The 9,520-nt window shown below is 55.6% G+C and overlaps 1 protein-coding gene across 2 annotated transcripts; it reads left to right on the top strand.

Annotated features, from left to right (window-relative positions):
* Window positions 1-1,496: 1,496 nt before the first annotated feature.
* On the top strand, window positions 1,497-8,822 carry LOC100088298 (probable E3 ubiquitin-protein ligase makorin-1). 2 transcript variants are annotated; one of them, XM_029069451.2, is made up of 8 exons: window positions 1,497-1,567; window positions 1,927-2,046; window positions 6,311-6,537; window positions 7,228-7,304; window positions 7,398-7,597; window positions 7,680-7,790; window positions 7,875-7,989; window positions 8,222-8,822. In XM_029069451.2, the coding sequence occupies exons 1-8, from the start codon at window positions 1,521-1,523 to the stop codon at window positions 8,432-8,434; spliced, it is 1,110 nt and encodes a 369-aa protein (XP_028925284.1). In that variant the 5' UTR covers window positions 1,497-1,520; the 3' UTR covers window positions 8,435-8,822. The 2 variants fall into 2 exon arrangements, with proteins under 2 accessions (XP_028925284.1, XP_028925283.1); XM_029069450.2 differs by having other exon boundaries at window positions 7,225-7,304.
* Window positions 8,823-9,520: the final 698 nt, after the last annotated feature.

Here is a 9,520-nt window from a genome sequence, read left to right as displayed (position 1 = left end):
ATAATAATGATGGTATTTAAGTGCTTACTATGTTCTAAGTGCTGGGGGAGATATGAGGTTGTCCCACACGGGGCTCACAGTCTTCACTCCCGTTTTACAGATGAGGTAACAGGCCCAGAGAAGTGAAGTGACTTGCCCAAAGTCACACAGCTGACAAGTGGCAGAAGGGGGATTAGAACTCACAACCTCTGACTCCCAAGCCCGAGCTCTTTCCACTGAGGGATGCTGCTTCTCAACTGGGGATCGGCTTCTCAGCTGGGGTCTTCCGGCCACACTATTAGTGCTGCTTAATCAACAGCCTCCTCAGCCTCTCCTTCCCCTAAAAATAGTAACTGTGGTATTTGTCAAGCACTTACTATGTGCCAGGCACTGTTCAAAGCATTGGGATAGATACAGGGTAATCGGATTGGATCCAGTCCCTGTCCCACATGGGGCTCACAGTCTTTATCCCCATTTTGTAAATGAGGTACCTGAAGCCCAGAGAGTAATAATAATAATGGTATTTGTTAAGCACTTTCTTTGTGCCAGGCACTGTACTAAGCGCTGGGGTGTATACAAGCAAATTGGATTGGACACATCCATCCCACATGGACTCACAGTGTCACTCTCCATTTTGCAGGTGAGGTAACTGAGGCACAGAGAAGTGAAGCCACTTGCCCGAGGTCACACAGCAGACAAGTGGCAGAGGGGAGATTAGAACCCAGGTCCTCTGACTCCCAGTCCAGGGCTCTATCCATCAGCAACATATCTACTCCTAATCCCTAGTGCCTCTGACACTCCTGGCCATTCCCTCCCTATTACCCCCTACCCAGCTTTCTTAATCCAGGCCCTCGTCTTCTCCTTGGCTGTAACTGTTCATTCAATAATAATAATAATCATGTTGGTATTTGTTAGGCGCTTACTATGTGTAGAGCACTGCTGTAAGAGCTGGGGTAGATACCGGGTAATCAGGTTGTCCCACGTGAGGCTCACAGTTAATCCCCATTTTACAGATGAGGTAACTGAGGCACAGAGAAGTAAAGTGACTTGCCCAAAGTCACACAGCTGGCAAGTGGCAGAGCTGGGAGTCGAACCCATGACTCCCAAGCCCAGGCTCTTTCCACCGAGCCACGATTCAATCGAACAATAAACCAATCAATGGTATTTCCTGAACACATACTGCGTGCCAAGCACCATACTAAGCACTTAGGAGAGCACGCTACAAAAGGGGCAATGACTTTTCATACTTTTTCACCTATATCAGGCCAAAAAGCAGAATTCAGAGCAGGGAATAGCAAAACTACTTTCATTTCCAGAGACAGGGGCTAGGCCCGGCGGGGTCTTAAATCTGTTAGGTTAAGGGGCACCTGGCTGCATCCAAGACCTACTCCTGATTTGCACATAGTAAGCGCTTAACGAATGCCATCACCATCATCTGATTGGCTAGGTCTTAGGGAGGGGGCTGGCCTCCTCTGCCCTAAGATAAATGGGACAGGATGGGGTGGTTAGTCGTGTCATTTTCTGTCAGGGCTACAGCTGCCATGGAGGCAGCTCAGGGGTGGGGGAGACCGTCCAGGCAGCCTTGCAGGTCGGGGAGGGGCGGGATGGGAAGGGGGAGGGTTCTCCTAATGGGGGGTGGCCAGTGGGCAGCTGCATGGTGGCCCTTGGGACGTCCCCAGTCGCTCCCTGACAAACTTAGAGAAGCCCACCCAAGGGAAGCCTGAACGGCGGGAGGCCTGACCTTGGGGAGGGGAGAGGATCGGTCTCTCCCTCTGAGCTCTGCCCCCATATCCTGCCCCACTCCTCTCTCTAGAGAGGAGATGGATGGGCGGGTGGATGGAGAAGGCAGGGCCGAGGGGGGCTGGAGTTCGGGGCGGCCCCCCCAGTGCTCCCGGCCTGCCCCTCCGGCCGGTGAGGACCAGCGCCGGGGCTCTGTGCCGCTCTCAGGTTCTTTGCCCGGGGGATGTGCCAGCTGGGCCGTCACTGCCGCTTCTCACACGTTGGCAAGTTACCCCGGCTCTGTAGGTATTTCCAGGGTGGGGCCTGTTTCTTTGGAGACCAGTGCAGGTGAGAGCCCACCCACTCTCCTCTCTCCCCATAGCCCTTCTCTTTCCTGCTTTCCAAGCCTCTACTCCCTGTCTCTTCCTACCTCTGCTCCCTCTTATGCACACCTGTACCCTTTTTTATATCGTTATGCACTCATATGTGTATATATATTATATAGAGAAGCAGCGTGGCTCAGTGGAAAGAGCACGGGTTTGGGAGTCAGAGGTTGTGGGTTCTAATAATAATAATGTTGGCATTTGCTAAGCACTTACTATGTGCAGAGCACTGTTCTAAGCACTGGGGTTGATACAGAATCATCAGGATATCCCACGTGAGGCTCACAGTCTTCATCCCCATTTTACAGAGGAGGGAACTGAGGCACAAAGAAGTGAAGTGACTTGACCAGAGTCACACAGCTGGCAAGTGGCAGAGCAGGGATTCGAACCCATGACCTCTGACTCCCAAGCCCGGGCTCTTTCCACTGAGCCACGCTGCTTCTCTGATTCTGGAATTCTAATTCCAGCCCTTGTCAGCTGTGTGACTTTGGGCAATTCCCTTAACATCTCTGTGCTTGTTACCTCATCTGTAAAATGGGGATTAAGAATGTGAGCCCCACATGCGACAACCTGCTTACCTTGTATCTCCCCTAGAGCTTAGAACAGTGCTTGGCACATAGTAAGTGCTTAAATACCATCATCATTATTATTATTATATGCCAGGCATCATACTGAGTGTTGGTCTAGACACTATCTAATCATGTTGGATATAGTCCATGTGGGGCTCATTGTCTTAGTCCCCATTTTACAGATGAGATAACTGAGGCCCAGAGAAGTGACTTGCCAAAGTCACAGAGCAGACAAGAGGCGGAGTCAGGATTAGAACCCCGGTCTTCTGACTCCCAGGCCGGTGCTCTATCCCCTAAGCCACGCCGCTTCTCATCCCTTCCTCTCTGCTCTCTCCCTCTCCCCAGGAGAAGCAGCATGGCCTAGTGGCAAGAGCACTGGCTTAGTCCGAGGACGTGGGTTCTAATGCTGGCTCCCCCACTTGTCTGCTGTGTGACCTTGGGCAAGTCGCTTCACTTCTCTGGGCCTCAGTTACCTCGTGTGTAAAATGAGGATTGACTGTGAGCCCCACGTGGGACAACCTGATCACCTTTCATTCATTCGTTCAATGGTATTTACTGAGTGCTTACTATGTCCATCCCCTCCTCCTCCATACCTTATCTCACCTTGGCTTCACGGACTCTGTCCTCTCCTGGTTCTCCTCTCACCTCTCTGGCCGATCATTCTCGGTCTCCTTCGCTGGAGCCTCCTCCCCCTCCCATCCTTTAACTGTTGGAGTTCCTCAAGGGTCAGTTCTCGGCCCTCTTCTGTTCTCCATTTACACTCACTCCCTCGGTGAACTCATCCGCTCTCACGGCTTCGACTACCATCTCTACGCAGATGACACGCAGATCTACATCTCCGCCCCTGTCGTCTCCCCCTCCCTTCGGGCTCGCGTCTCCTCCCGCCTCCGGGACGTCTCCACCTGGATGTCGGCCCGCCACCTAAAACTCAACGTGAGCGAGACTGAGCTCCTCATCTTCCCTCCCAAACCCAGTCCTCTCCCAGACTTCTCTATCACCGTGGATGGCACGACCATCCTTCCCGTCTCTCGGGCCCGCGATCTCGGTGTCATCCTCGACTCGTCCCTCTCGTTCACCCCACGCATCCTATCCGTTACCAAGACCTGCCGGTCTCACCTCTACGATATCGCCAAGATCCGCCCTCTCCTCTCCACCCAAACGGCTACCTTACTGTTACGGGCTCTCGTTATATCCCGGCTAGACTACCGTGTCGGCCTTCTCTCTGACCTCCCTTCCTCCTCTCTCGCCCCGCTCCGGTCTATTCTTCACTCCGCCGCCCGGCTCATCTTCCCGCAGAAACGATCTGGGCGTGTCACTCCCCTTCTTAAACGACTCCGGTGGTTGCCCATCGACCTCCGCTCCAAACAAAAACTCCTCACTCTAGGCTTCGAGGCTCTCCATCACCTCGCCCCTTCCTACCTCTCCTCCCTTCTCTCTTTCTACCGCCCACCCTGCACGCTCCGCTCCTCCGCCGCCCACCTCCTCACCGTCCCTCGGTCTCGCCTATCCCGCCGTCGACCCCCGGGTCACGTCCTCCCGCGGTCCTGGAACGCCCTCCCTCCTCACCTCTGCCAAACTGATTCTCTTTCCCTCTTCAAAACCCTACTTAAAAATCACCTCCTCCAAGAGGCGTTCCCAGACTGAGCTCCTCGTCCCCCTCTACTCCCTCTGCCATCCCCCCTTTACCTCTCCGCAGCTAAAGCCTCATTTTCCCCTTTTCCCTCTGCTCCTCCACCTCTCCCTTCCCATCCCCACAGCACCGTACTCGTCCGCTCGACTGTATATATTTTTGTTACCCTATTTATTTTGTTAATGAATTGTACATCGCCTCGATTCTATTTAGTCGCCATCGTTTTTACGAGATGTTCTTCCCCTTGACGCTGTTTATTGCCATCGTTCTCGTCTGTCCGTCTCCCCCGATTAGACCGTAAGCCCGTCAAACGGCAGGGACTGTCTCTATCTGTTGCCGACTTGTTCATCCCAAGCGCTTAGTACAGTGCTCTGCACATAGTAAGCGCTCAATAAATACTATTGAATGAATGTGCAGAGGACTGGACTAAGTGCTTGGAATGGACAATTTGGCAACAGATAGAGATGATCCCTGCTCAGTGCCGGGCTCACAATCTAAACGGGGGAGACAGACAGCAAAGCAAAACAGAACGAAACAAAAACAAGACAACATAATCACGATAAATAGAATCAAGGGGTTGTACACCTCATTAACAAAATAAATAGGGTAATAATATATACAAATGAGCACAGTGCTGGGGGGAGGAGCAGAGGGAAAGGGGGCTTAGCTGAGGGGAGGTGAAGGGGGAGGAGCAGAGGGTGGAGGGGGAGCAGAGGGAAAAGGGCAAGTTTAGTCTGGGAAGGCCTCTTGGAGGAGGTGAGCTCTAAGTAGGGCTTTGAAGAGGGGAAGAGAATGAGTTTGGCGGAGGTGAGGAGGGAGGGTGTTCCGGGACCGCGGGAGGATGTGGGCCAGGGGTCGACGGCGGGATAGGCGAGAACGGGGGACGGGGAGGAGGTGGGCGGCAGAGGAGCGGAGCGTGCGGGGTGGGCAGTGGGAAGAGAGAAGGGAGGAGAGGTAGGTTGGGGCAAGGTGATGTTATGCCTTGAAGCCTAGAGTGAGAAGTTCTTGTTTCGTGAGGAGGTTGAGAGTCAACCCCTGGAGGTTTTTAAAAAGGGGAGTGACATGCCCAGAGTGTTTCTGTATCCCCCCAGCGCTTAGAACAGTGCTTTGCACATAGTAAGTGCTTAATAAATACCATCCTCATCATCATTACTGCTGGCTCTGCCACTTGTCTGCGGTGTGACTTTGGGCAAATCACTTCACTTTAGAGAAGCAGCGTGGCTTAGTGGAAAGAGCCCGGGCTTGGGAGTTAGAGGTCGTGGGCTCTAATTCCGGCTCCGCCATTTGTCTGCTGTGTGACCTCGGGCAAGTCACTTAACTTCTCTGGGCCTCAGTTACCTCATCTGTAAAAATGGGGATTCAAAAATGTGAGCCCCACGTGGGACAATCTGATGACCCTCTATCTACCCGAGCGCTTAGAACAGTGCTCAGCACGTAGTAAGTGCTTAGCAAATACCATCAGTAGAGAAGCAGCGTGGCTCAGTGGAAAGAGCACGGGCTTAGGAGTCGGAGGTCATGGGTTCGAATCCCGGCTCTGCCACTTGTCAGCTGTGTGACTGTGGGCAAGTCACTTCACTTCTCTGGGCCTCAGTTCCCTCCTCTGTAAAATGGGGATTAAGACTGAGCCTCATGTAGGACAACCTGATTACCCTGAATCTATCCCAGTGCTTAGAACAGTGCTCTGCACATAGTGAGTGCTTAACAAATACCAACATTATTATTATTCCCTGGGCCTCAGTTCCCTCATCTGTAAAATGGGGATGAAGCCTGGGAGCCCCAAGTGGGACAACCTGATTACCTTGCATCTACCCCAGCGCTTAGGACAGTGCTCTGCACATAGTAATTACTTAACAAATACCACCATTATCATTATTATTATCCGGGCCTCAGTTCCCTCAACTGTAAAATGGGGATAAAGCCTGGGATCCCCAAGTGGGACAACCTGATTACCTTGTACCTGCCCCAGCGCTTAGGACAGTGCTTGGCACATAGAGAAATGCCGTCATTATCATTCTCGTCCCTCCCCACAGCTACCAGCACCTTCAGGTGCCAGTCACCCCCCCAGGAGGTTGCCGCAGCTCAGAGCCGCCCTGCATCCTGGCACCGCCTCTCCTGGCCCTGGGGCCGCGGGCCTCGGCGCCAGACCCCCAGTCTGCCGGGCTTGTGGGGGAGGCTGGCGGAGAGAGGCCGGGCAACCGGCAGGACGAGGAAGAGGAGAAAGAGGAGGCGCAGCGGCAACAGCTCCCCTCCCTGCCATGTGAGCAACGGGGTGGCGGCCCCGGGCAGGGGAGGCTCCAGGGGTTGCCCTGGAAATTCCCCCTCTGCCCCTTCCTTTCCTGGGGGTCTCTGGTGGATGTGGTCGCCCCACCCCCGGAAAGCTCCCGACCTGGGCGGGCTCCCCCGTCCTCCAGGTCCTCCAGACCGTAAGCTCGTTGTGGGTAGGGAGTGTGTCTGTTTACTGCTGTGACAATCAGAGAAGCAGCGCGGCTCAATGGAAAGAGCCCGGGCTTGGGAGTCAGAGGTCATGGGTTTGAATCTCGGCTCTGCCACTTGTCAGCTGTGTGACTGTGGGCAAGTCACTTCACTTCTCTGGGCCTCAGTTCCCTCACCTGGAAAATGGGGATTAAGATTGTGAGCCTCATGTGGGACAACTGTATCTACCCCGGTGCTTGGCACACAGTGAACCCTTAACAAATACCGTTACTGTTATTATTATTCTCTGTGCCCCAGTTACCTCATCTGTAAAATGGGGATTAAGATTGCGAGGCCCATGTGGGACAACCGGATTACCTTGTATCTACCCCGGTCCTTGGCACATAGTAAGCGCTTAACAAATACCATCATTATTATTATACTCTCCCAAGCACTTAGTATAATGCTCTGCATACCGTAGGTGCTCAATAAACACCACCGACTGACTTATCTGATGCCCGTGTCCATTCAGTAGGTTGTCTCCAGTCTCCCCAGTGCCCAAGGCTGCAGCCTCCTCCTCCTCATCTTCCGTCAGAGCCCGAGCTGCCCGAGGTGGGTCTGGGGGAGCTGAGGTCAGCAGAGGGAGGTGGACGGGGGAGGGAAACTGAGGAGGGGGAGGCGGGCCGGGCCTGGCTCTGTCCACAGGGCAACGTCGCGGGGCCAGGCAGCGATGACAGCGAAGGAGACGGCGTGGTCTGTGGCATCTGCATGGAGCGAGTGTTGGGGAAACTGAGGCCCGAGGAGAGGCTGTTCGGGATCCTGCCCAACTGCCCGCACCCCTTCTGCCTGAGCTGCATCAGAGCCTGGCGCCGCCGTCGAGGAGACTTCCCCGCCAGCGTGGTCAAGTGAGGGCGGCGGGGGCAGCGGGGCAGGGAAATCGGGGGTCCGGTCAAGGCCTGCCCACCCGACCCCCCGTCCCGTCCCCAGGAGCTGTCCGCAGTGCCGCGTCCACTCCAGCTACCTCATCCCCCACGACCAGTGGGTGGAGGAGACCAGCGAGAAGGAGCTGCTGGTCCAGAGCTTCACGGCCCGGACCAGGTAAGGGAGGGCCGCAGGGGCGAGGGGCTGGGCCGAGACCCCCGGAACCCGACCCACCCTCCCTGCCGGCTCTGCTCTGCCCAGGCTCATCCCCTGCAAGTTCTTCCTCCGAGGACGGGGCCGCTGCCCCTTCGACGCCACCTGTATCTACCTGCACCAGCCGCGTCCCCCGGGGGCCCGGCCCAGGAGCCGGGGGTCTGTGAGTGGATGAGGGACCAGGGTGTGGACGGGGCACCCGTGGAGGTGGACGGGAGGACCAGGGGGACCGGGATCGGGGCCTGCTGGGCTGGGGAGGGCAGGCAGCGGAGAGGCATGCGCTCCGCCCACGGTAAGCACGCAGTAGATCCGATCGATTGAGCCCCTGGTCCAGGAGCGTCTCCACCACCCCCCTGAGCCGCGCGTCTTCGTCTCTTGCTTCTGTTTTTGGGCAGCCGCCGTGGTCGCCGCCTCCTGCCCTGGAGCCACCGGGCCCGGACGAGAACTCGCTCCTGGATCAGTGCACTGTGGCTTTGGCCCTGCTGTGGCATGGGGACCCCAGCCGGCCCCAGGCGCTCCTGGCCTCCAGCAGCAGCAGCCCCCCACCCTCCGAGGGTCACGTCCCGGTTATCAGCCCGGTGGCACCCGCTGGCCCCTGGCCCATGTAGTCCTAACCGGGTCGCGGCCAGGCCGGGGGGGCGCAGGAGGGGTGGGGGTGGAGGGGCAGGCTCCTGGAGGCCTGGTCTACCCAAGGACTCGGTTTTAACCTTAACTCTGTGTGAGAAACAATAAAGCCACCGTAACCAGCGCGGCTCCCGCGTGCTCTGTGAGCCGGCCAGCGGCCTGCAGACCCCTGACGCTGGTCCTGGCGCTGCACAGAGTGTGTGTGAGCGGGGCTGAAGGGGAGGTGAATTCTAAATTCTTGCTCCCCACCTTTCCTTTCTCATTTCAATACCCACCCCTCTACATCTACACACCAACACCCCCAAGCCACCCCTCACCCCCAATCAGCGGGCTACTTCCTGGGTTTCTGAGTGTCTAAAACCGAGTCTCTATCACTTGGGCGCTCTGGATTTTGGCATTAGGCAGTCAAGCTACCATGTGGGACAGGGACTGTGTCCACCCCAGCTCTTAGTAGAGTGTTTGGCACACAAGCACTTAAAAAATGCCACAATATAATCAGATTAGACATCGTCCCTGCCCCCCAGGGAGTCCCTCAGTCTAAGGGGGAGGAAGAACAGGAAATTGAGGCCCAGAGAAGTTAAGTGACCTTAAGCAAGCGGTGGGGCCGGGACTAGGACCCGAATCTTCTGAAGCCCAGTCCTGGGAGCTTTCAACTCGATCAAATTGCTTCTCCTCCTTATCCCTCCTCCCCCGTCCTTCTTTTCTTTAACATTTTTAGTTTGGGTTTCGCTTGTGGAATCAGGAGGTGAGACTTGGGGACTGAGAGGAGTAGATAGAGGAGGGGAAAGGCGAAAAGCAGAACTGAGGCTCTGTGCTGTGGAGAGAGCACATGGGGAAGGCACAGGGACTCTTTCGCTAAATAGATGCCGGCACCGCCTCTCGCCAGTGCGGGTAGGTCTGTTCCAGTGAAACAGAGGGACTGGTAGATCATCTGAGCCTCAGTTTTTCAGGGGTCTAAGCCTCAGATCCCATCTGTTTCTTCCCCATTACTTTCAAACGTGCCCATTTTTTCCCTATCCTAAAAAAAAAAACTCCCTTGATCCCATGGCTCCCTCCAGCTATCACCTCCA

Source organism: Ornithorhynchus anatinus, chromosome 7 (genome assembly GCF_004115215.2).
Source record: "Ornithorhynchus anatinus isolate Pmale09 chromosome 7, mOrnAna1.pri.v4, whole genome shotgun sequence".
Taxonomy (NCBI): Eukaryota; Metazoa; Chordata; class Mammalia; order Monotremata; family Ornithorhynchidae; genus Ornithorhynchus; species Ornithorhynchus anatinus.
Note: the sequence above shows the minus strand (reverse complement) of the source record. Positions and strands in the feature narration are given on the sequence as shown.

Bases quoted from the DNA above. Each gene is read 5' to 3' on its own strand.
- LOC100088298 (XM_029069450.2), top strand. From the start codon at position 1,521: ATGGAGGCAGCTCAGGGGTGGGGGAGACCGTCCAGGCAGCCTTGCAG. The intron at 7,598-7,679 runs GTGAGGGCGGCG...TCCCGTCCCCAG, and splicing joins TTCCCCGCCAGCGTGGTCAA to GAGCTGTCCGCAGTGCCGCG. The intron at 7,990-8,221 runs GTGAGTGGATGA...GTTTTTGGGCAG, and splicing joins GGCCCAGGAGCCGGGGGTCT to CCGCCGTGGTCGCCGCCTCC.